Source organism: Squalius cephalus, assembly GCF_949319135.1.
Source record: "Squalius cephalus genome assembly, chromosome: 4".
NCBI lineage: Eukaryota > Metazoa > Chordata > Actinopteri > Cypriniformes > Leuciscidae > Squalius > Squalius cephalus.
The window spans coordinates 55,039,402-55,066,930 of record NC_137125.1 but is presented as its reverse complement, the minus strand read 5'-3'; the positions used below and the strand labels follow the sequence as shown (position 1 = coordinate 55,066,930).

At 42.9% G+C, this 27,529-nt stretch overlaps 2 protein-coding genes and 2 long non-coding RNA genes across 4 annotated transcripts in view; 1 reads left to right on the top strand and 3 right to left on the bottom strand.

Moving 5' to 3' along the window:
* Positions 1-1,140: 1,140 nt before the first annotated feature.
* Positions 1,141-7,261, bottom strand: LOC307158028. The gene is made up of 3 exons (XR_013821173.1): positions 7,056-7,261; positions 1,553-1,641; positions 1,141-1,375 (listed from the first exon to the last, which is right to left on the bottom strand). It is a non-coding gene; the product is annotated as an uncharacterized lncRNA (long non-coding RNA).
* Positions 5,864-27,529, top strand: part of LOC307158029 — a 399,912-nt gene continuing 378,246 nt past the window's right edge. The window contains exon 1 of the long non-coding RNA XR_013821174.1: positions 5,864-6,180. This is a non-coding gene — a long non-coding RNA (uncharacterized lncRNA). The remainder of the gene's footprint in view (positions 6,181-27,529) is intronic.
* Positions 8,688-19,962, bottom strand: naga (N-acetylgalactosaminidase, alpha). Its single transcript, XM_079870148.1, has 9 exons — positions 19,771-19,962; positions 18,702-18,858; positions 17,782-17,922; positions 16,956-17,167; positions 16,013-16,107; positions 11,373-11,534; positions 10,933-11,130; positions 9,611-9,751; positions 8,688-9,208 (listed from the first exon to the last, which is right to left on the bottom strand). The coding sequence occupies exons 2-9, from the start codon at positions 18,854-18,856 to the stop codon at positions 8,996-8,998; spliced, it is 1,317 nt and encodes a 438-aa protein (XP_079726274.1). The 5' UTR covers positions 18,857-18,858; positions 19,771-19,962; the 3' UTR covers positions 8,688-8,995.
* The window catches only part of LOC307157852 (glutamate receptor ionotropic, kainate 2), a 45,643-nt gene continuing 41,640 nt past the window's right edge, over positions 23,527-27,529 (bottom strand). Inside the window, exon 16 of the mRNA XM_079869793.1 lies at positions 23,527-26,615. Coding sequence (XP_079725919.1) covers positions 26,451-26,615 — 165 coding nt within the window. The 3' untranslated portion in view covers positions 23,527-26,450. The remainder of the gene's footprint in view (positions 26,616-27,529) is intronic.

Below are 27,529 nucleotides of genomic sequence, written 5' to 3'. Positions count from 1 at the left end.
GTTACTTTTTTAAAAGTTACTTAGTTAAAAAGTTACTTTTAACAACTTTTAAAAGTAATAGTTACTAGTTACTAATCACTAATAGTTACTAGTTACTTTTAAAAGTTGTTAAAAGTAACTTAAATTACATGTCTTTTAAAAGTTGTCAAAAGTAACTATTACTAACTTTTAAAAGTAACTAAGTAACAGTTACTTTTGACAAATTTTAAAAGTAATAGTTACTAATCACTAATAGTTACTAGTTACTTTTAAAAGTTACTTAGTAATAGTTACATTTAAAAGTTGTCAAAAGTAACTGTTACTTAGTTACTTTTAAAATTTACTTAGTAATACTTACTTTTAAAAAGATGTTGAAAGTAACTATTACTTTTAAAAGTAACTAAGTAACAGTTACTTCTGACAACTAAATTTCTAAAACAAAAAAGTCCATGAAGAAAGAATAGGAAAAAAAAGTGAAAAAAAGTGAAAAAAAGAAGGAAAAGAAAAAAAGAGTCCAAGTAAAAAAAAAAGGTCCATGAAGGAAGAAGATAGAAGAAAGAAGGAAAGAAAGAGAGAAAAAAAAAAAAAAAAAAAAAAAAAAAAATTGGTTTTAAATAAGTTTATTTATTATATTATTAAACGTAGCAAAAAATAAGCGAAAAGCAGCATAACCACAGCGACAGGCACTCCGAAACCTCGGGGGGGGGACACACACACACTACCCCCCCCTTTGGTTTTCTGGGTGTGCAGACGCCTGACCCGGCCTTGAACCATGGACCTTGGGAAGGCTATACCATGACTCCGCCACTGCGCCACCAGCGCCTGCACGGTTCGGCCGGTTCTCCTGGTACGTTTATCTTTCGAAACGGGAGTCTGAAATCACAACAGAGTATAAAACCGCAACAACAAGCTGGAATAGAACCGGCAACCTTTCACTTCGGTGACGGTACCACTACCACTGAACCACCGAAGACAACACAGTTTTGATAGTCTTTGATAGGAGTTCAAATATGGAGTGATTAGTCACATGACAATTGGGACTCTGGTGGTGATTGGCTCAAAACAATGTTCTGAACCCATGTGACAATGAAGGAAAGATGGCAGAAGGAAAGAATAATGATTACCTCTGTAATTGAGGCTTGGGTTCAAATCACACAGCTGAAAGCTTTAAGTGGTTTATTTAAAAATCACAGGTCACACACAAATAAATAGTGAAATAGAAGTTCATTCACATGTCTCAGCAAGAGATCTGTGGCTCACAGGTAAGAGCCTCACGGTTCAGAGGATGCTGGGTCTCTGCGATAGGAGTGTGTGTGAGTGGTGTGCACCCAAAGGAGGGGGATACCAGTGCGGTCTCCCCCTGGAGCTTCCGGCACAGTCTCCAGCAGCGGTTATGCTTTTGGACAACAGGGAACAAAAAAAAAAAGTTAATTGTAAATAAAAAAATGTCCCTTCCCCACCTGTTAAGGTTCCCATAATTTGATTTTCAAAGGAGTGGCCCTTCAAAAAGAAAGTGATGGGAACCTACATGTTTAGCACAGTAAAACACACAATCACACATCATATACATTACCTGTCCATGAGCAGAAGTCCAGCATTACAGTCAATGTCTGTCACACGACTCTGTTGACCGGGTTTACGCTCCACAACACATCACCGATTCTGTAGAGTCACGGCATAATCAAACACATCATTACACACTGTATATCTTATAAATTCAAAATGAATGGGAGTCTATGAGGCTAGACGGCTAAATGTGTCTCTTTCACCCGATTGCCGTTGAGAAATCTCAGATTTGATTGTAGGTTTTGCAAGTTCAACATGGGTTATAGGTCGAAAGTTGAATGAACGAGTACTTATGTCCTTTCGATTTCTTACAGGTTGAGTTGTTGTTGCCCATAACACGCTAGCATTCTGCTAATGAACGCTGATTGGTCAGTGAAGGACTGATTACGACCAGAGACACCGCTTGATGGCATCGTGGCATCCGAAGCGGGACCAGAAACAAAACAAAAACTCTTCTAGCACGTGTGTTTGCCTGTGTCAGCTGTGTTGTGTGTTTACCTGTGTCGGCTGTGTTGTGTGTTTCCCTGTGTCGGCTGTGTTGTGTGTTTCCCTGTGTCGGCTGTGTTGTGTGTTTCCCTGTGTCGGCTGTGTTGTGTGTTTGCCTGTGTCAGCTGTGTTGTGTGTTTACCTGTGTCAGCTGTGTTGTGTGTTTGCCTGTGTCAGCTGTGTTGTGTGTTTGCCTGTGTCGGCTGTGTTGTGTGTTTCCCTGTGTCAGCTGTGTTGTGTGTTTGCCTGTGTCAGCTGTGTTGTGTGTTTGCCTGTGTCAGCTGTGTTGTGTGTTTACCTGTGTCAGCTGTGTTGTGTGTTTCCCTGTGTCAGCTGTGTTGTGTGTTTACCTGTGTCAGCTGTGTTGTGTGTTTACCTGTGTCAGCTGTGTTGTGTGTTTGCCTGTGTCAGCTGTGTTGTGTGTTTCCCTGTGTCAGCTGTGTTGTGTGTTTGCCTGTGTCAGCTGTGTTGTGTGTTTCCCTGTGTCAGCTGTGTTGTGTGTTTACCTGTGTCAGCTGTGTTGTGTGTTTCCCTGTGTCGGCTGTGTTGTGTGTTTCCCTGTGTCAGCTGTGTTGTGTGTTTACCTGTGTCAGCTGTGTTGTGTGTTTCCCTGTGTCAGCTGTGTTGTGTGTTTCCCTGTGTCGGCTGTGTTGTGTGTTTGCCTGTGTCAGCTGTGTTGTGTGTTTACCTGTGTCAGCTGTGTTGTGTGTTTCCCTGTGTCAGCTGTGTTGTGTGTTTCCCTGTGTCGGCTGTGTTGTGTGTTTCCCTGTGTCAGCTGTGTTGTGTGTTTACCTGTGTCAGCTGTGTTGTGTGTTTCCCTGTGTCAGCTGTGTTGTGTGTTTACCTGTGTCAGCTGTGTTGTGTGTTTCCCTGTGTCGGCTGTGTTGTGTGTTTCCCTGTGTCGGCTGTGTTGTGTGTTTGCCTGTGTCAGCTGTGTTGTGTGTTTACCTGTGTCAGCTGTGTTGTGTGTTTCCCTGTGTCGGCTGTGTTGTGTGTTTGCCTGTGTCAGCTGTGTTGTGTGTTTACCTGTGTCAGCTGTGTTGTGTGTTTCCCTGTGTCAGCTGTGTTGTGTGTTTAACTGTGTCAGCTGTGTTGTGTGTTTGGCTGTGTCGTGTGTTTCCCTGTGTCAGCTGTGTTGTGTGTTTACCTGTGTCAGCTGTGTTGTGTGTTTCCCTGTGTCAGCTGTGTTGTGTGTTTACCTGTGTCAGCTGTGTTGTGTGTTTCCCTGTGTCGGCTGTGTTGTGTGTTTCCCTGTGTCGGCTGTGTTGTGTGTTTGCCTGTGTCAGCTGTGTTGTGTGTTTACCTGTGTCAGCTGTGTTGTGTGTTTCCCTGTGTCGGCTGTGTTGTGTGTTTGCCTGTGTCAGCTGTGTTGTGTGTTTACCTGTGTCAGCTGTGTTGTGTGTTTCCCTGTGTCAGCTGTGTTGTGTGTTTAACTGTGTCAGCTGTGTTGTGTGTTTGGCTGTGTCGTGTGTTTCCCTGTGTCAGCTGTGTTGTGTGTTTACCTGTGTCAGCTGTGTTGTGTGTTTCCCTGTGTCAGCTGTGTTGTGTGTTTACCTGTGTCAGCTGTGTTGTGTGTTTCCCTGTGTCGGCTGTGTTGTGTGTTTCCCTGTGTCAGCAGTGTTGTGTGTTTACCTGTGTCAGCTGTGTTGTGTGTTTCCCTGTGTCAGCTGTGTTGTGTGTTTACCTGTGTCAGCTGTGTTGTGTGTTTACCTGTGTCAGCTGTGTTGTCGATGTCTCGAGAGAAAAGAAAGTGCAGAGCTGAAAGCACCAAAGTGACTGAAGGATTGCCGTAAAGCAGTATCTCTGGTCGTACGATGTGTATGACGTCATTGACATTTTAAAAGACTTTTTAAAGCAAATAAGTGACTCTAAAAAATCTAACACCCAGCAATGTGTAATTTCTTTGCATCTCCTTTCGAATACAACATTCGCCCTCATGTGGAGCCAGAGTGGAACTGCACTCGTCCTGTGAGCGCCCCCATGTGGAGCCAGAGTGGAGCTGCACTCGTCCTGTGAGCGCCCCCATGTGGAGCCAGAGTGGAGCTGCACTCGTCCTGTGAGCGCCCCCATGTGGAGCCAGAGTGGAGCTGCACTCGTCCTGTGAGCGCCCCCATGTGGAGCCAGAGTGGAGCTGCACTCGTCCTGTGAGCGCCCTCATGTGGAGCCAGAGTGGAACTGCACTCGTCCTGTGAGCGCCCTCATGTGGAGCCAGAGTGGAACTGCACTCGTCCTGTGAGTGCCCTCATGTGAAGCCAGAGTGGAACTGCACTCGTCCTGTGAGTGCCCTCATGTGAAGCCAGAGTGGAACTGCACTCGTCCTGTGAGCGCCCTCATGTGGAGCCAGAGTGGAACTGCACTCGTCCTGTGAGCGCCCTCATGTGAAGCCAGAGTGGAGCTGCACTCGTCCTGTGAGTGCCCTCATGTGAAGCCAGAGTGGAACTGCACTCGTCCTGTGAGCGCCCTCATGTGGAGCCAGAGTGGAACTGCACTCGTCCTGTGAGCGCCCTCATGTGAAGCCAGAGTGGAGCTGCACTCGTCCTGTGAGTGCCCTCATGTGAAGCCAGAGTGGAACTGCACTCGTCCTGTGAGCGCCCTCATGTGGAGCCAGAGTGGAACTGCACTCGTCCTGTGAGCGCCCTCATGTGAAGCCAGAGTGGAGCTGCACTCGTCCTGTGAGTGCCCTCATGTGAAGCCAGAGTGGAGCTGCACTCATCCTGTGAGCGCCCTCATGTGAAGCCAGAGTGGAGCTGCACTCATCCTGTGAGCGCCCTCATGTGGAGCCAGAGTGGAGCTGCACTCGTCCTGTGAGCGCCCCCATGTGGAGCCAGAGTGGAACTGCACTCGTCCTGTGAGCGCCCTCATGTGGAGCCAGAGTGGAACTGCACTCGTCCTGTGAGCGCCCTCATGTGGAGCCAGAGTGGAACTGCACTCGTCCTGTGAGTGCCCTCATGTGAAGCCAGAGTGGAGCTGCACTCATCCTGTGAGCGCCCTCATGTGAAGCCAGAGTGGAGCTGCACTCATCCTGTGAGCGCCCCCATGTGGAGCCAGAGTGGAACTGCACTCGTCCTGTGAGCGCCCTCATGTGGAGCCAGAGTGGAACTGCACTCGTCCTGTGAGCGCTCTCATGTGGAGCCAGAGTGGAACTGCACTCGTCCTGTGAGCGCCCTCATGTGGAGCCAGAGTGGAACTGCACTCGTCCTGTGAGCGCCCTCATGTGGAGCCAGAGTGGAACTGCACTCGTCCTGTGAGTGCCCTCATGTGAAGCCAGAGTGGAGCTGCACTCATCCTGTGAGCGCCCTCATGTGAAGCCAGAGTGGAGCTGCACTCATCCTGTGAGCGCCCCCATGTGGAGCCAGAGTGGAACTGCACTCGTCCTGTGAGCGCCCTCATGTGGAGCCAGAGTGGAACTGCACTCGTCCTGTGAGCGCTCTCATGTGGAGCCAGAGCGGAACTGCACTCGTCCTGTGAGCGCCCTCATGTGGAGCCAGAGTGGAACTGCACTCATCCTGTGAGCGCCCTCATGTGAAGCCAGAGTGGAGCTGCACTCATCCTGTGAGCGCCCTCATGTGGAGCCAGAGTGGAGCTGCACTCATCCTGTGAGCGCCCTCATGTGGAGCCAGAGTGGAACTGCACTCATCCTGTGAGCGCCCTCATGTGGAGCCAGAGTGGAACTGCACTCGTCCTGTGAGCGCCCTCATGTGGAGCCAGAGTGGAACTGCACTCGTCCTGTGAGCGCCCTCATGTGGAGCCAGAGTGGAACTGCACTCGTCCTGTGAGCGCCCCCATGTGGAGCCAGAGTGGAGCTGCACTCATCCTGTGAGCGCCCTCATGTGGAGCCAGAGTGGAACTGCACTCGTCCTGTGAGCGCCCTCATGTGGAGCCAGAGTGGAACTGCACTCATCCTGTGAGCGCCCTCATGTGAAGCCAGAGTGGAACTGCACTCGTCCTGTGAGCGCCCTCATGTGGAGCCAGAGTGGAACTGCACTCGTCCTGTGAGCGCCCTCATGTGGAGCCAGAGTGGAACTGCACTCGTCCTGTGAGCGCCCCCATGTGGAGCCAGAGTGGAGCTGCACTCATCCTGTGAGCGCCCTCATGTGGAGCCAGAGTGGAACTGCACTCGTCCTGTGAGCGCCCTCATGTGGAGCCAGAGTGGAACTGCACTCGTCCTGTGAGCGCCCCCATGTGGAGCCAGAGTGGAACTGCACTCGTCCTGTGAGCGCCCTCATGTGGAGCCAGAGTGGAACTGCACTCGTCCTGTGAGCGCTCTCATGTGGAGCCAGAGTGGAACTGCACTCGTCCTGTGAGCGCTCTCATGTGGAGCCAGAGTGGAACTGCACTTGTCCTGTGAGCGCCCTCATGTGGAGCCAGAGTGGAACTGCACTCGTCCTGTGAGCGCTCTCATGTGGAGCCAGAGCGGAACTGCACTCGTCCTGTGAGCGCCCTCATGTGGAGCCAGAGTGGAACTGCACTCGTCCTGTGAGCGCCCTCATGTGGAGCCAGAGTGGAACTGCAACCAGTTCAGAAGCCGGAAGTTTACTGAGAGTGGAAGTTCTCCCCTTATTAGACATTCTCTGATAGAACTAAAACTCACTCCTCATTCAAAGAACGCCAGACCTACAAACATCAGAGCAAGATTACAGAAATAATACGCAATGAAAACCAAGAGCAAAGTGTCTAGTCACTGCTCTTGATTTCATTGTTTCATGCCTGTAGTATTTGGACATTTTGAATAAAAATACCATTTTAGAGGCTCTTTTACTCTCATATCCCAATCACAACAGGAAGTAGAAAAGCATGAAGCAACAGGAGAACATCAGAGCTTCACACAACCCCTGCTGACTCTCACATCAGTCCAGAAAACACTGCAATATCAACTGAGTCCTTCTACACCTTATAGTGTGACTATCAGAGGGCGATTCATTCACAGACCAAAATGGTAACGCTGCAACTAGCGATTGATTTGATATGTAGTTCGTGCAAGTCATTTGACAAGAGAAATTGACTTTAAGCGGAAAGTTACTTACAGGTGAGTCTCGTGACACTCGTTTCCTTCATTTTATCAGTCTGTGTGTCGGTTTTATCTGCAGTTGAGCTGGAATATATGCTGATAAAGTGCCATTAAGAGCTGTCATCTTCTCATCTGCAGGATCAGCACGTGTTGTTGTGATTGTCATCATGTTGTCAAGCAGCAGAAGTGTCAGACTGAAGGAGAAACCCGCTTCTGCCGCCGAGTGGAGCGGATGAAGAACTGCACTTTACTGTTGGATTATAGTGGCGAGGTCACACACTTTGTGTGGCCCACACTTTGTTAAAATGCTTTAGTTTCACTGGTTTTGTCCAAATAAAAAAGACATGCCCTCCAAAAAAAGAAGAGTTCTTGTGAAAGTTCCAGTGGCTCAGTGGTTTGAGCTTGTTCTCCCTGGTTGGCAAGAAACCGGCCTGGACACTGAAGCGTGGTTGCGTTGAACGGTTGGTGAGAGAAGCTTGTAAATGAAGGGGGGAGGGAATATCCAAACTCCTCACCCTTGGGATTTCTCGGACCATAAACAGCAACAGTTATATTTTAGGTAAAATGTTTACTTATATAAAAAATATCCAGTTCTGAGACAAAGTCAACAATTTTACAGCTGGGTTTCCTGGATAACCAGTTGCTCCACCAGGACCCTGTCTTCAGCTCCTCCTCAGTCCACCATCCTCTTGTCCTCTCCACCAATCATTTGTTGATTTCTTGGAGATCTGACCGGGATTTAAACCGGGAACCTCTTAACCATGAGGCAGCGCTCATACCTGTGAGCCACAGATCTCTTGGTTTTTATTTGCTGGAACTCATATATCACTGTTGTGACCCCGTGATTCTACAATAAACCAGTTAAAGTCGGATTTGAACCCATGTCTCTATCGCAGCCTTGCGCACAGAGACCGTGTGGTTAACCACTCGCCCATCATGACCCAACTCTCACCAGTGAATATAACCAGCAGTGCAATCATTAGCAGCGTTTCCATTACAGTTTTGCACAAAACTTTTGCGATATTTTCTAAATGTCGATAAAAAAACTTGCGAAATGACGGCGTTTCCATTAACCGATGTTATGCAACTAAAACTTATTTTTTTCCTTGCGATAAGTCATTCCAAAAATCACGGCAACTGATGTTGTTAGTGTTCTGTATATCTCAGCCATTATTTTTAATGGAAGGAGACGTAGTCGTGTTGTCCAACATTAATGGCAAGGAAAGACCCTTATACTGGGAGCAGGAGTTTCTCCCTCATTTCTGCTTCAAAGTCTTGATCAATTGTGGCATTTCTTTGTTGCTTAAGGACATTATAAATACTCTTCTATGAAGTGAGGTTTTGTTCCTGTTTGGCCTGTTCACCGATTAAATCCATCATCGGGTCTGATGGGTCTGATGATGCAAGGACAGTGCAACTGGATTTAACATTTCTGAATGAGAAACCCTGATTCAGGGTTGAGGAACTGAAAGCACATGTTCGGTGGATTAATACTTTCGGTTTAATGAACAGGAATCCACGTTTTGTAAGACTGTCAGTTTACTGATAAACAATGAAAGCTGCAGCCAATTATCATCATGACTCTCTCTAACCAATCAGGGTTAAGCATCAATCAAATACTAGTGTACAAATCCACACTGTAACATCTGTAGTTTGACCATCATTTGTGTTTATTTGAGTTCAAATACAGTATCACACATCACCGAATGCATCACGATAAAAAAAGCGAAAGCGACTTGAAACGTGAATTTGCACAAATGAGATGCTAGCGTTAGACTTCTTATTAAAGTCAATGCAAAAACATTAATGGAAACTCATTCAAAAGACATTCAGTAGAAACGGTCCTAAAAAAATTAACATTTTTTAAAAAATTTACATTTTTTAAAAAATCGAGAGAGGCACGTTTGATTGGCGAAAGATCCCTGAGTGCGTAGTTAATTTCCTTTCCAAAAACAATCAAAGCACTTGAGGGGCGTCGGCCTCATTAGCATACCGATGGAACTTCGGACCTTTCAGCTTCTCGCTGAAACGACTAGGCTCCGCCCCTTTCCACCAATCAGCTGCTGGATGGATGTACCACATGACCACACCAGACGGGTTGACTGACACAACAAACTCTGTGCTGTCCTTCAGTTCGGGCAAACGCGTCTCCGAAAACACATCAAACACCTGAGAGAGAGAGAGAGAGAGAGAGAGAGAGAGAGAGAGAGAGAGAGAGAGAGAGCGAGAGAGCGAGAGAGAGAGAGAGAAGGAGAGAGAGCGAGAGAGCGAGAGAGAGAGAGAAGGAGAGAGAGAGAGAGAGAGAGAGAGAGAGAGAGAGAGAGAGAGAGAGAGAGAGAGAGAGAGAGAGAGAGAGAGAGAGAGCATTAAACATTTCCATGTCATTGACCAGTTTCTAAAAAGTAAATTCTATTTTAATACAAGATTTTAGTAAACCCTTTTTTTACCTTTTTTTATTAGTCGATTAAGTTTTTAAGTTTTAAAACATGAACGCATCGCTTCCCTTCAGAAGGACTTTATTAACCCCCGGGGCTTGTCTGTTTGTCAGCTTGTCTGTGTTTAAAGGCTCACCTCATACACTCCAGGTGTGTATCCCAGCGTCTTCAGAGATGTCATGTATCGATACGGCATATCTGTCCTCCTGCTGAAGAACACCAGAGCGCTGGCTCCTTTAGAGAGAGGTCGCAGGTACACCTCAATCCTGCTCTTCTCCTGACAGAAACACACAAGCATCGCTTTCAAACTGCTCTGTTTCTCATGCACTGCTCAGCTCTTGAGCTCAGGTCAAGATATCAGGTCAAAAATGCACTCGTATGAGCTTTTGTCTCATGTTTACATCATATGATATAGTTAAGCAATATCACACGAGTGCAAATGCGATACTGAAGTTAAAAAAGTTAATTTTCTGTTATATTTAAGACACAATATTGTGTGTTTTTGCTCAATATTTGCTCAATAAGTTAAATAAGCTCAAGTTTAGTTTCTGAATGAATCAGCGTATTGAACGAATCAGTCGGGTGAACCAATGATTCAATGACTCATTCATAAAGAGAGCCACTTACTTCATTCCTGAATGAATCAGTGTTTTGAAAAAAAAAAAAATCATATTTTGTGGATAGTTTGCCTAGAAGTGAAAATTCAGTGTTTTTTTATTTATTTACTCTCCATCATGTCGTTTCAAACCTGTATAACTTTCCTTCTTTAGTGGAACAAAGATATATTTAAATACCAATTCAGATGCAGCTTCTGAAAAAAAACATGGCTAAGCATTTATGAGTAATAACTTCTATGTTGAATCTTATAAAATACATCTCTCTAAAGCTATTTTTCTAATGTCTACTTGATGCCATTCTCATTTAACACAATAATGACTTTAAATCAACTTTTGAGGGTAATTTCTCAGCCGAAGTTCATGTGCGATTAATTAATATGCATGTAATGTAATTAATTAGATTAAAAAAAATGTAATCGCTTTACATCTACTGTATTTGTTCAATTTTACCCTTTTCACCTGTAGTGTCTTGGCTTAAAATATGATTAAATAAATATTTTTTTTACTTTTTTTTAATTTCATTTAGTTTAAGGTTTTCAATTAATATTTATATTTCATTTAATGTTTTTAATAGTCTTAGTTTTAGTCAATACCCCTGCATTTTTATTAATATTTTGAATTAGCTATTATTTTTATATTTTTAGTATTCATTTTAGTTTAATTTTAGCAATTTGCTTTTGTCATTTTAGTTTTTTTAGGTTTATTTTTTTAATTTATTTTAGTTTAATGTTTTCAACTAATATTTATATTTCATTTAACGTTATTAACAGTCTTAGTTTTAGTCAATAGCCCAGCTAAGAGCCAAATGCAACAGTGAAACCCGATCCTGTAGATTACTGACCTTGAACAGGCGTCTGCCCTGGATGCCTAAGTGGTCCTGATTGATGCCGATGACGACTTTATTCTGCAGGATTGCGCGAGCGTCGCTGCTAATCGTACGCAGGTCGTTGGACATGAAGAGAGGAGCGGCCATGATCGCCCACAGCGCCATCTGAGCGCGCGATTGGTCCAGGCTGAGGCCGAAGTCTCCAATCAGCAACTGAGGATGATGCAAATTAGCATAAATCATTAGCATAAATCATTAGCATAAATCATGGTTTTCTGCGGCTGCATTTACACTGCAAGTCTTAATGCACTGATCCGATCTTTTGACCATATGTGACCAGTCTTTTTTTTTTTTAATTAAGATTTATACATCATCTGAAAGCTGAATAAATAAGCTTTCCATTGATGTATGTTTGTTAAGACCAGTGTAAACACAGCCAGTGATGATGAGCTCACCATGTCGGGGTCGTTCCACTGGCCCGGTCCGGCCACGGGTTGCAGAACGTCCTGATTGTCAAAGAACCAGTCCACGATTCCCAGTACGCTATCCCACGAGTCCTGGATGTCAGCGTAGTTCCGCCACAGGTTACAGATCTGACCCAGCAGTGTGTAGTTCACCTGAGAACATACATCGTTAGCGGTGTAACGATACTGATACCGATACCTCACGATACTGAACTCACAATACGATATTATCGCGATACTGAACTCACGATACCATATTATCACGATACTGAACTCACGATATGATACTGAACTCACGATACGATATTATCACGATACTGAACTCACGATACGATACTGAACTCACGATACGATATTATCACGATACTGAACTCACGATACCATATTATCACGATACTGAACTCACGATACCATATTATCACGATACTGAACTCACGATACGATACTGAACTCACGATACGATATTATCACGATACTGAACTCACGATACCATATTATCACGATACTGAACTCACGATACCATATCACGATACTGAACTCACGATACGATATTATCACGATACTGAACTCACGATACCATATCACGATACTGAACTCACGATACGATATTATCACGATACTGAACTCACGATACCATATTATCACGATACTGAACTCACGATACGATATTATCGTGATACTGAACTCACGATACCATATTCTCACGATACTGAACTCACGATACCATATTATCACGATACTGAACTCACGATACCATATTATCACGATACTGAACTCACGATACGATATTATCACGATACTGAACTCACGATACCATATTATCACGATACTGAACTCACGATACGATGTTATCGTGATACTGAACTCACGATACGATATTATCGTGATACTGAACTCACGATACGATATTATCACGATACTGAACTCACGATACCATATTATCACGATACTGAACTCACGATACGATGTTATCGTGATACTGAACTCACGATACGATATTATCGTGATACTGAACTCACGATACGATACTGAACTCACGATACCATACTGAACTCACGATACGATATTATCGCGATACTGAACTCACGATACGATATTATCACGATACTGAACTCACGATACCATATTATCGCGATACCATATTATCACGATACTGAACTCACGATACGATATTATCACGATACTGAACTCACGATACCATATTATCACGATACTGAACTCACGATACGATACTGAACTCACGATACGATATTATCGCGATACTGAACTCACGATACCATATTATCACGATACTGAACTCACGATATGATACTGAACTCACGATACGATATTATCACGATACTGAACTCTCGATACCATATTATCGTGATACTGAACTCACGATACGATACTGAACTCACGATACGATATTATCACGATACTGAACTCACGACACCATATTATCACGATACTGAACTCACGACACCATATTATCACGATACTGAACTCACGATACGATATTATCACGATACTGAACTCTCGATACCATATTATCGTGATACTGAACTCACGATACGATACTGAACTCACGATACGATATTATCACGATACTGAACTCACGATACGATATTATCACGATACTGAACTCTCGATACCATATTATCACGATACTGAACTCACGATACCATATTATCACGATACTGAACTCACGATACGATACTGAACTCACGATACGATATTATCACGATACTGAACTCACGATACCATATTATCACGATACTGAACTCACGATACCATATCACGATACTGAACTCACGATACGATATTATCACGATACTGAACTCACGATACCATATCACGATACTGAACTCACGATACGATATTATCACGATACTGAACTCACGATACCATATTATCACGATACTGAACTCACGATACGATATTATCGTGATACTGAACTCACGATACCATATTCTCACGATACTGAACTCACGATACCATATTATCACGATACTGAACTCACGATACCATATTATCACGATACTGAACTCACGATACGATATTATCACGATACTGAACTCACGATACCATATTATCACGATACTGAACTCACGATACGATGTTATCGTGATACTGAACTCACGATACGATATTATCGTGATACTGAACTCACGATACGATATTATCACGATACTGAACTCACGATACCATATTATCACGATACTGAACTCACGATACGATGTTATCGTGATACTGAACTCACGATACGATATTATCGTGATACTGAACTCACGATACGATACTGAACTCACGATACCATACTGAACTCACGATACGATATTATCGCGATACTGAACTCACGATACGATATTATCACGATACTGAACTCACGATACCATATTATCGCGATACCATATTATCACGATACTGAACTCACGATACGATATTATCACGATACTGAACTCACGATACCATATTATCACGATACTGAACTCACGATACGATACTGAACTCACGATACGATATTATCGCGATACTGAACTCACGATACCATATTATCACGATACTGAACTCACGATATGATACTGAACTCACGATACGATATTATCACGATACTGAACTCTCGATACCATATTATCGTGATACTGAACTCACGATACGATACTGAACTCACGATACGATATTATCACGATACTGAACTCACGACACCATATTATCACGATACTGAACTCACGACACCATATTATCACGATACTGAACTCACGATACGATATTATCACGATACTGAACTCTCGATACCATATTATCGTGATACTGAACTCACGATACGATACTGAACTCACGATACGATATTATCACGATACTGAACTCACGATACGATATTATCACGATACTGAACTCTCGATACCATATTATCACGATACGATATTATCACGATACTGAACTCACGATACGATATTATCACGATACTGAACTCTCGATACCATATTATCACGATACTGAACTCACGATACGATATTATCACGATACTGAACTCTCGATACCATATTATCGTGATACTGAACTCACGATACGATACTGAACTCACGATACGATATTATCACGATACTGAACTCACGACACCATATTATCACGATACTGAACTCACGATACGATACTGAACTCACGATACGATACTGAACTCACGATACGATATTATCACGATACTGAACTCACGATACCATATTATCACGATACTGAACTCACGTTACGATATTATCACGAAACTGAACTCACGTTACGATATTATCACGATACTGACGATACTGAACTCTCGATACCATATTATCACGATACTGAACTCACGATACGATATTATCACGATACTGAACTCTCGATACCATATTATCACGATACTGAACTCACGATACCATATTATCACGATACTGAACTCACGATACGATGTTATCGCGATACTGAACTCACGATACGATACTGAACTCACGATACGATACTGAACTCACGATACCATATTATCACGATACTGAACTCACGTTACGATATTATCACGATACTGAACTCACGATACCATATTATCGTGATACTGAACTCACGATACGATACTGAACTCACGATACGATATTATCACGATACTGAACTCACGACACCATATTATCACGATACTGAACTCACGATACGATATTATCACGATACTGAACTCTCGATACCATATTATCCTGATACTGAACTCACGATACGATACTGAACTCACGATACGATATTATCACGATACTGAACTCACGACACCATATTATCACAATACTGAACTCACGATACGATACTGAACTCACGATACGATACTGAACTCACGATACCATATTATCACGATACTGAACTCACGTTACGATATTATCACGATACTGAACTCACGATACGATGTTATCGCGATACTGAACTCACGATACGATACTGAACTCACGATACGATACTGAACTCACGATACCATATTATCACGATACTGAACTCACGTTACGATATTATCACGATACTGAACTCACGTTACGATATTATCACGATACTGAACTCACGATACGATGTTATCGCGATACTGAACTCACGATACCATATTATCACGATACTGAACTCACGACACCATATTATCGCGATACTGAACTCACGATACGATGTTATCGCGATACTCCAAGACATTTGATAAAACGTTAAACAAAAAATGTGCTGTTGATTAAAATGCTAAATTTGATATTACATTGTGTGTGTAAATGAATAGTCTTGGACTCGGTGCTGGAAACCCAATGAACAACAGAGACACCAGAATAGAAATATTCATGATTCTGAAGCTGAAAATACAGAATTATTGTAGATGAATATGTTTCACTGTCTAGATATATTTATAATAATGTATAGGCCACTTTTACTGGTAACATCAGACATTTGGCATTATCAGGACCCACAAATATGCATTATTATACATCATATTAGACATTATATATAGTAGTTTAATGCAGTACTGACACTAAAAATTCTCTCACACAGTAATTTTTAGTTTGGATGAACTATCCACGATATATATTGTGACACGATACACCCCTATTAATCATATATTACAATTCCATCGTGCTTCAGATTAGAGACACTACAGTAACTTTACTCACTTTAGGAGGGAGTCCGCCCTGGTAGGCGGGCCAACTGCAGGAGTAGCCAATGGGACGGCCCGTAGCGTTCAGGGCCTTCGACATCATCGGATAGCCTGTGTTTAAATATAATCAACAAAAGATAATGAGAACAGGATAATGTTTGGAATCAGCGATTCAGAGCGCGTATCAAACATACACTGTAAAGAATATGAGCGTCGTGTGTGTGACGTCATCTGTAAACTATCAGTATTGTAGAAAACTCTTTACAAATAAAGGTGATTTGATTTTAGCGAACGAGGCTTCGGAGAGTTTCGAAACTTCACTGGTTTCAATGAACCACTGTCTATGATTTTTTACCTGTTCTTGGATCAGTTTTATAAATCTGTAGACATTTAATGCACATTTGTATAATTAATCGTCTGTAGTTTATAGTCTCTGATTGGTCTGATTAATCAAGCTTTAGAATTTGGTTTGTAAAAGGAGTTTTAACTGCATTTACACTGTTTTTTCCACCAACATGTGGGATTTTGAGAGTGAATCATTTTACTAAACAATTGGGTTTAATTGAATAAAAGCTTAATTTCTCCCATACCTGCATATTATGCCCTTTCTCAAAGTCTTGTTGTTTCAGGCTCTACTAGAACAGGTTTTCCTGCTTGAATGTTGATTATTCTCCACATATTCTCCATTGTTGCGGCTCCTCTCTTCTCAGTCTGTCAGTAACGCTCTGTTTACTTCCTGTCTCTATGAAGCCCCTCCTTCTGAAAAGCACACTGTACTCTGATTGGTCGGCTGGAGCAGTGTGTTGTGATTGGTCGAGCGCTTCGAGTGTGTTTGGGAAATGTCCCGCCCCTTTCCATAACTGCCAGTTTAACAGACTACTAACTAACTCAGCCAGGCCCCGCCCCTTTATTCTGCACATTAATTATTATAATGAGGAATACTGTGTTGGTTCCCTCACCTTGTTCCTGATAGCTGGAGTTTGAGTAACACCCGTCCAGTTTGAGCATGTCGATCTCCCAGTCTGCAAACGTCTGGGCGTCTATCTGCACTTTATCCAGAGTTGTTCCCGGATATCCGCCACACGTGTATGTGCCCATGTCTCCATAAATGCCCAGCTTTAGCCCACGGTCATGGATGTAACGCGCCAAACGAGGAATGCCATGTGGAAACCTGCAGATTGATTCACAATAACGTGAGATGAGGAGCATTGCTTCTGCTGTAGAGCTGCAGGACTCATCGCAATCTCCATCTAATCGCAGTTAAAGGTGCAGTGTGTGATGTTTAGCGGCAACTAGTGGTGAGTTTGTGAATTGAATTGTGAATTGTGTGAGAGACGCCCTCTGGTGTTCAGATGGAGTGTGTGTGTGTGTGTGTGTGTGTGTGTGTGTGTGAGAGAGGTGCCCTCTGGTGTTCAGATGGAGTGTGTGTGTGTGTGTGTGTGTGTGTGTGTGAGAGATGCCCTCTGGTGTTCAGACGGAGTGTGTGTGTGTGTGTGTGTGTGTGTGTGTGTGTGTGTGTGTGTGTGTGTGTGAGAGAGATGCCCTCTGGTGTTCAGATGGAGTGTGTGTGTGTGTGTGTGTGTGAGAGAGATGCCCTCTGGTGTTCAGATGGAGTGTGTGTGTGTGTGTGTGTGTGTGTGTGTGTGTGTGTGTGTGTGTGTGTGAGAGAGAGATGCCCTCTGGTGTTCAGATGGAGTGTGTGTGTGTGTGTGTGTGAGAGACTCTGGTGTTCAGAGTGATATTCTCTATTCTGCTATCAGAAGGTCAGAGGTCAGAGGTCAGCACCGTTTGGGGTCGGCCTGCAGTCGGCCCTGACTGTCTCTGAGTTTGGAGGCCCAGCAGTCGTCGATGTTGATGTAGACGTAACCCAGCTCTCTCCAGCCGTCCTCCGACAGTCTGTCGGCCATGTCTGTGAACAACGACTCGCTGCAGGAGGAACACACACACACACACACACACACACACACACCATCAGCGCTGGGATTCTTCACGCATTCAGCGTTAGAGTGTGAATGTTAGATGAAAAACAGACTTGAAGAACATTAGAAACGTTGCCTTCCTTGGCAATGAAATAAAATAATAATAAATAGTGTAATAAAAAATGCACTAAAATTAAAATGGAAAATATTGATATAAAAGCGAATTCAAAATATTAATACAAATTATAAAATATTTGTATTAATTAAAATAAAGATGAAATAAAAAATGGATAAATATTAGATAAGAAAACAAGGTAAACGAAAATTAGAAATGGTGCCTTGGCAATAAACCGAAATAATTTAAAATTAAAGCTAAAATTAAAATAAATGTAACCTAAATAGTGATATTAAAAAAAATATTTTTGTTGATGAAATAAAGCTGAAATTAATTAATTAAAAATAAATAAATTAAACCCAAATAGTAATACTAACTTAAAGAATGGACAAAAGCGCATACAATTATTAAAAATAAACAGAAAACAGAACATATAAATATTAATGAAAACTATAATAGTATATAAATAATACTAAAACTATTTGTGTTAATTAAATTAAATATAAAAAATTAGATGAAAAACCAAAACTAATAGAACTCACAAAAGCAAAATTTTCAACTTAAACTGAAATATGCAAAAGAAAGGCTGATTCTGGATCAGTGAAATGTGCGAATGAAAGGCTGATTCTGGATCAGTGAAATATGCAAACGAAAGGTTGGTTCTGGATCACCTGATGCAGTTCTGCGGGTCGTTGTCACAGTCGATGTCACAGCGGAAGCGTTCCCATGCCAACCAGCCCATGGGAGGGGTCCTCATCAGACCGTTGTCCAGAGCCAAGGTGGCCGAGGAGAACGCCAGAACCAGAGTCAGCGCTGACCACTGCATATCTGAAACACACCGTACTAACACTCATTCTGAAGACATGGCATTTAAATCAACTTGTTTTGAGTTGAGAAAAGAAAGTCTTCCTTGTATTCATTACTTCAATGAGCTCATTGTTTCTGCATTAAATTATTACATTGTTTAAATGAATACATTTTTAGCTAACTGTGACTTTGTATATGTACATTTCTGAAATACATAACTTAGACAGTTTCCTGATAACAAATTTTGAAATTATGAAACGCCTTCAACTTCATAAGATATTAGTGACATTATTTAGATCAAGTCAGTTCAATACTATATAAAACTGTGATGTTACATTCTATTTTTCCAAATGTAGCAATTTTGTAAACCAATGTAACAATGAATATTATAATCGGAATTTTTGACACAAACACTGAATGATTACATTGTGTTTTAAACAAACACAACATTAATGTGGAATTAGACCATTTCAAATATATTTTGCACTATTAAAGCTTTATTTTAATGTCTGTTGTAAACATCATGAGAGAAACACCTGTCAGTGTCACATGACTCACATGATACACACGTGACTTTCACACACACAGGTAAAGTAAACGTCCTTAAGAACCCTAACCTTAAACAATCTTACTCACTTTTATATATATATATATCTCCTACTGGAACAAACAGCGATATTAATCTCATTTTTAATAATAACTCATCACAATAAATGAGCACGTCTTTTACTTCCTGTTAGACACTTCCTGTTAGAAAGCACAACACGAATCTATACGTGCATCGCATACATTATAGCACATATAAATGAAGAATTGTTTAAATCTCCACATGCATTGATATTCTATAGAACTGTGTTGATCAGATGAATTAGAATAGAGTTAAAAACCTGAATGAAACTGATGCACGCGATTGATTATGGTTTCATCACTCACCGGATCCGGATCTAGATATTCTCTCACTCCGAATCAGATGTCACTGCTTTTCTGGGTCTGATCGGTTCAGTTCTGCTGCTGGAAACAGCTCTCTCTCACACACACACACTCTCACTCTCTGTCTGTGTCTCTGTGTGTGTGTGTGTGTGTGTGTGTGTGTGTGATCCAGCGGTCATGTGACCACATCATGTCATGTGACGCCGCATCAGCTGACCGATTGTCCATGAGGAAGTTTCATATACCTACAAAACATTTCGATTTTAAACTAAATTGTTGTGATGTTACAAGTAAAATCAAATACACTATTAGAGCCTGTAATATTATTAAAGTCCTCATGAAATCAAAATGGACAGTGCCTATTTTTTTTATGGCATATTGCAATATTTTAGGCTATAATAAATATATGCACATCGGATATCCTTGTAATCTTGAATCAAACTAACTTCCCCTCCTTCTTGCAGCGACATCTCTTTAGAGACGGTCTTATAGAGTAAATCCTCCATTTATTTTCTCCACAGGGAAATTGATTTTTAACGATAACTTATAAATCATTAAAGACAGCCTTACTGTGAGCTACGAGGTTGATAATCAATGGTTTTTGCTTCTGCTGAAGGCATCAGCCTACTTTATTTCAGCTTTTTTTTTTTTATATATAATCATGTTTAAGGGTGAAATTCCTGGTGAACACTACATTACCCATGATGCTGTGCAGAAAATTGCACCAATCAGAGTCAAAAAAAGCAACCAAGCAAAAATAGCTCTTTAGCTCCGCCCACTCCCATGAAATCGAGTCGATCTACCTATACGCTAAATGAGTAGTTACATATTTCTCCATTTTTAATTCGATCTTGCTGTTTGCAATGCTTCATGGGATTGTAGTTCTTTCCCTCACTAAAGCCTTTAAGTACCTTTGTCTTTTTGTCTGATTTTCAGAAACATTTTCACTTCAAATCAAAGTGTTTAGTTAGTTTTGTGACTCTCCCCGTAGCTGATTCTCTGATGACCTGTCACTCTCATGAGATCCACCAATAGCAAACCACAACCATCAAATCAATTCCCCACGGACAAAATCAAGCCCCGCCCACATTTGTTCTCGTTCCAGATGCATTTCACTCGAATATACGGCACAATAATAGAGTAAAATCCAGCGCAACTTCCCTTTCATACTGACTTTAAGCAACAGACAGTCCAGTTGATCTAGAATAACTTGATTTACAACTAAAAACGATAAACACTGAACAACACACACACACACACAGAAAGGAAACGACACCTTCTACACAGTATAATCTCTTTTTTTATTACAAGATGAGCTTGAACAGTTCTCCACCCGATGCTAATTTGCACATGGTTCTTTTCCAAAGGTCCCTGTAGATTAAACCCGGTTTGGAGAAATCCTTTGCTCAGCACACTATTATACAGTAGAGAGACTCGTCGTCAGGTAAAACACAAACATCAGCACACAGAAACAGAAAATATGCTTGTAAAACAACAAAGGAGGTTTGTACCCAGACAGCAACACAGTGTCGACTCGGATCCGGGCCACATCTGGTACGTGTGGATTCCACGAGTATCCAGATGTGAGCCGGATGAGAGCCAGATGTGAGCCGGATGTGAACCAGATGTGGGCCGAATTTGAGCCGGATGAGATTTAGATGTGGGTCAGATGTGAGCCGGTGTGAAACAGATGTGGGCCGGATGTGAGCTGGTGCATGTGGATTCCACACGTATCTGGATGTGAGCCAGATGCGGGTCAGATGTGAGCCAGATGAGAGCAAGATGTGGGTCAGATGTGAACCAGATGTGGGCCGGATGTGAGCCGGATGAGAGTTAGATGTGGGCCGGATGTGAGCCGGATGAGAGTTAGATGTGGGTCAGATGCGAACCAGATGTGGGCCGGATGAGAGTTAGATGTGGGTCAGATGTGAACCAGATGTGGGCCGGATGAGAGTTAGATGTGGGTCAGATGTGAACCAGATGTGGGCTGGATGAGAGTTAGATGTGGGTCAGATGTGAGCCGGATCAGAGCTAAATGTGGGTCAGATGTGAGCCGGATGTGAAACAGATGTGGGCCGGATGAGAGTTAGATGTGGGTCAGATGTGAACCAGATGTGGGCCGGATGAGAGTTAGATGTGGGTCAGATGTGAGCTAGATGTGAGCCGAATGTGAGCCGATGCATGTGGATTCCACGCGTATCTGGATGTGTGCCAGATGTGGGTCAGATGTGAGCCGGATGTGAGCTGGTACATGTGGATTCCCTGCGTATCTGGATGTGAGCCAGATGTGGGTCAGATGTGAGCTGGTACATGTGGATTCCCTGCGTATCTGGATGTGAGCCAGATGTGGGTCAGATGTGAGCCGGATGAGAGCTAAATGTGGGTCAGATGTGAGCCGGATGTGAAACAGATGTTGGCCGAATGTGAGCCGGATGAGATTTAGATGTGGGTCAGATGTGAGCCGGTGTGAAACAGATGTGGGCCGGATGTGAGCTGGTGCATGTGGATTCCACACGTATCTGGATGTGAGCCAGATGCGGGTCAGATGTGAGCCAGATGAGAGCAAGATGTGGGTCAGATGTGAACCAGATGTGGGCCGGATGTGAGCCGGATGAGAGTTAGATGTGGGCCGGATGTGAGCCGGATGAGAGTTAGATGTGGGTCAGATGCGAACCAGATGTGGGCCGGATGAGAGTTAGATGTGGGTCAGATGTGAACCAGATGTGGGCCGGATGAGAGTTAGATGTGGGTCAGATGTGAACCAGATGTGGGCTGGATGAGAGTTAGATGTGGGTCAGATGTGAGCCGGATCAGAGCTAAATGTGGGTCAGATGTGAGCCGGATGTGAAACAGATGTGGGCCGGATGAGAGTTAGATGTGGGTCAGATGTGAACCAGATGTGGGCCGGATGAGAGTTAGATGTGGGTCAGATGTGAGCTAGATGTGAGCCGAATGTGAGCCGATGCATGTGGATTCCACGCGTATCTGGATGTGTGCCAGATGTGGGTCAGATGTGAGCCGGATGTGAGCTGGTACATGTGGATTCCCTGCGTATCTGGATGTGAGCCAGATGTGGGTCAGATGTGAGCTGGTACATGTGGATTCCCTGCGTATCTGGATGTGAGCCAGATGTGGGTCAGATGTGAGCCGGATGAGATTTAGATGTGGGTCAGATGTGAGCCGGTGTGAAACAGATGTGGGCCGGATGTGAGCTGGTGCATGTGGATTCCACACGTATCTGGATGTGAGCCAGATGCGGGTCAGATGTGAGCCAGATGAGAGCAAGATGTGGGTCAGATGTGAACCAGATGTGGGCCGGATGTGAGCCGGATGAGAGTTAGATGTGGGCCGGATGTGAGCCGGATGAGAGTTAGATGTGGGTCAGATGCGAACCAGATGTGGGCCGGATGAGAGTTAGATGTGGGTCAGATGTGAACCAGATGTGGGCCGGATGAGAGTTAGATGTGGGTCAGATGTGAACCAGATGTGGGCTGGATGAGAGTTAGATGTGGGTCAGATGTGAACCAGATGTGGGCTGGATGAGAGTTAGATGTGGGTCAGATGTGAACCAGATGTGGGCCGGATGAGAGTTAGATGTGGGTCAGATGTGAACCAGATGTGGGCTGGATGAGAGTTAGATGTGGGTCAGATGTGAGCCGGATCAGAGCTAAATGTGGGTCAGATGTGAGCCGGATGTGAAACAGATGTGGGCCGGATGAGAGTTAGATGTGGGTCAGATGTGAACCAGATGTGGGCCGGATGAGAGTTAGATGTGGGTCAGATGTGAGCTAGATGTGAGCCGAATGTGAGCCGATGCATGTGGATTCCACGCGTATCTGGATGTGTGCCAGATGTGGGTCAGATGTGAGCCGGATGTGAGCTGGTACATGTGGATTCCCTGCGTATCTGGATGTGAGCCAGATGTGGGTCAGATGTGAGCTGGTACATGTGGATTCCCTGCGTATCTGGATGTGAGCCAGATGTGGGTCAGATGTGAGCCGGATGAGAGCTAGATGTGGGTCAGATGTGAGCCGGATCAGAGCTAAATGTGGGTCAGATGTGAGCCGGATGTGAAACAGATGTTGGCCGAATGTGAGCCGATGCATGTGGATTCCACGCGTATCTGGATGTGAGCCAGATGTGAGCCAGATGTGAGCCAGATGTGAGCCGGATGTGAGCCGGATGTGAGACAGATGTGAGCCGGATGTGAACTGAATATGGGTCAGTACGATGTTGCTGTCTGGGATAGAGACGCTGTTTGCTCTCGGCTGGATGGACGTGCATATGTGTGTGTGGGGCGTCTAATGCGCGGCCGTCCTCTTTAACCTACATAGGCATCAGACACGGCAATATAAAGATTTACTACAAAATTTGTCTGTACAAAAACTGCTTTTCTCTTTTTTTCTCGTTATAAATCTCCGTTGAATGACAAACAAAGTCGAGTTGCCTGTGACAGACAGAATGGACGCTAGTAGAAAGTTTTCCTAGAAAAGTTGAAGTTTATCTAAATGACAGAACTTTGGTTTGAGTCGTTGATCATCATGACACCGAGTGTGAATGCGGCTGCGTCCCAAATAGCGAGGAATTACTTTGCAACCGCTAAAAAAGCATGTTCTAGAGTATGAATGCGATCCGGATGTAGTGCATTTGCCATGTTGTCATTATCATTCATAAAGTGTCCATCAGATGCACACTTCAGAACTAGTAGGTCGTACGGGTAATTTTTCACGAGTACTGTAAATTCAGACATACTGACTGTTTTTCGCCTACTATATAGTAGGGAAGTATGTGATTTAGGACGCAGCCCGCGACATACAACTGACGGACATTGTTTCATGGATTTTATTGGTGCCTTCAAGTAAGTATTCATGCTGCTTTTCTTTGCGCTCCAATGTCATTGGTCTTCCCTCGGGTTACATTTTTTTTTACAAATTGAGTGTTCATCAGAGGGGTCCAAGACCCCAGGACTTTTGTCGCACTTGAACCATGAATACACACAAATAAAATTAAAAGGACTCGAGGAGTTTTGTGGTTGAAATTACCACAAATTGTGGTAACATATCCTTCTCTCGCGGCTCAATTTGCCCCCCTTAGGAATGAATGGAATGAGAGGAATGCTTCAGTACACATAGAAAAACCTAAAAATGCTCAAAATTCAAACTAAGAATGCTAAAACTTTACCAAAAAATGATTTAGTTAATGTCTACTTGTGTATCTGACACACTGAAGAGACTGACTTTAGGACCCAGAGGAACAGCTCATATAGAGCTATAAGGCCATCTAGAGTCGTGAAATATCATCTTATATTAATATTTTTCCACAAGAGGCAAAGACACTCAATGTAAGATATTTAGAGCTGAATTAAAAGGGTTATGCATGAAATTGTGAGTTATTTTGAATTTAAGTTGGGGATAGGAGTTGAGAGGAATTAAATAAAAATAAAAATAAAAATCTCCAAAAAAATTGAATAAAAAAATTGAAAAAATATGATCAAAATGAAATAAAATAAGCTTTCTGGACAAAAAAAAAAAAAGTAGTTTAATTTTAGGGCTTCGGGTCATTTTGACCCACGAGGGACATGCGTAAGATAATTTTAATTAATTTCTGTGTTGAAAACATTCTGCCTTCCAGCTTTAGCGGTCTCTTGCTCGTCATTTTGTTGCACTGGTGCTAAAAAGATTCCTGTATTTGTCAGTGAGTGAAAAGGAAAGAAAGTAATTAAAAGCATTCATTTCGTTCACGCACATCAGATCATAATTAAGACTTTTGACATCTAACAATTCCTAACATTCCATGAACGTTCTCTCAAGGTTCTATTTCGAGTAACAAACATTCTAAAAACATTGCAGGAAGGTTTTTGTGTGACAAAACTAATAAGAACTTTCTCTAAAAGTTCATATTAATCTAATTAACGTCTAATAACTAGGGATGGACCGATATGAAAATGTTGGCCGATACCGATAACCGATAATTCTTTATATTTGAAAGCCGATAACCGATATATTGGCAGATAAACATAAAACCAAATTTTATATATAATTTTTAAGAGCCTGATTACAAAAACAAAAGTCTCACCATTAAAATCCATGACCCAAACACACAATTATAATGATGTTCTCATTATGATGTTATGTAGCCGATATGACAGACTTGCACTGAACCGTATTTTCCTTTTTTAAGTGATTCCAATCATATTTCAAGCAATTCAAATCCATCATGTTGAACAGTGCGCATCTGAAGGAAATACATTATTTATCGGCTTTAATATATCGGCCAAATTTTCTTATCGTGCCAATAACGATAACAGTAAAAATGAACATATATCGGCCGATACCGATATGGCGGCCGATATATCGCGCATCCCTACTAATAACGTCTCATAAACGTTCCGAGGAGGTTCTGGGAGTCTGTCGTCATCCGGCGCTCTTGAAGGCAGCATTTCTCTCACATCAAAACTGATCCGTTTAAAACATCTACTTCATTTCACAGCATCCTACACGTCTTTCACAGAGAAAACAGAGATAAGCGACACAGAATAAGAAGGTCCAGCAGGACAGAGAGAGAGAGACAGCGTTTTTGGGCCGATAACCGAGTTTCTGAGTCGCTCACGTATCCGGATTTCCACAGGAAACATCTTCGTGTCCGTCGTTTGGACGAGAGTTACAGGAGAATCCCGCAGGATCTCAGGCCATGGTCTCTTTCCCCGGGAGCCTCCTGTCGTTAAAGGTGTGCATGTTAATGACCTCTTCTGTTTTGACGATGGCGGGAGGTTGAGGTTTTTGTTTCCGCCGTCGCTGGCATTTCAGAGACACCCTGAGCTCCTCCACCATCGCACTGCAGAACGAGCGCTAGAGGAGAAATACAAGAACAGGTAAACACACAAACAAACAGGTAGATTAATTAAGACACACCCTATAGACTCTATAGAGAGAGAGAACAACACACACCTGCACAGGTCAAGCAGGATTCATTATAGTTTTATTTTCAGTGAATAATGACTTAAAGGGATACTTCAGCATTTAGCATTAAGCTTTGTATCAGTAGAAAACCTGTAGTATTTTCGAATTCCGTGCTTCCCTCCCTCATCTCCCCCTGAGACGAGAGATTTATGTATTTTTTTGTCTGGAAAAAATCCTCCGATGACGCAAAAATCGTCATTTTGCGTCATCGGGGGATTTTTTGGCCAGAGGCGAGAGACTACAGCCAGTAATAGGGGCTTTTCAACCTGCCCATATTCTCACTGACAGAATGTACACATAGTGTCAGCCAGTGATGCGCGGGTCAATGTATGAACAAACCGCACCCGACCGACGTTTACAACTAACCCGCCCGCAACTCGGACCGCAAAAAAAGAAAAAGAAAATATTGTACCCGACCCGCTTCCTGACCCACATTTGTCAAGAATTATAAAAAATCGTCAATAAGCTCATAATTTGTACTAAAATAGTCTAAATGTTTAGTTTTAAAAACAATTTTAAAAAGCTGGCTATGTCTATTTTGATGTTTCTGCGCAAGTTCAGCAGACAGTGGGGTTCGGGTTTGTTCCGATCAGAGCTCGTGAGCGGAGAGCGCATTTCTGAATACTCCGCTCACTCATTCCGTAGGGTCGCTCGCCCAACCCAGAATGGCCTAAGCCTGGCTCGAAAATATGTGGAATAAGGGCTGCCTCCGACTAATTTTTTTTTTTCTAGTCGACTAGTAGTTGTTCATTTAAGCCATTCGTGGACAAATCGCCCCTTTATATTAATTTAAATACTTAAAT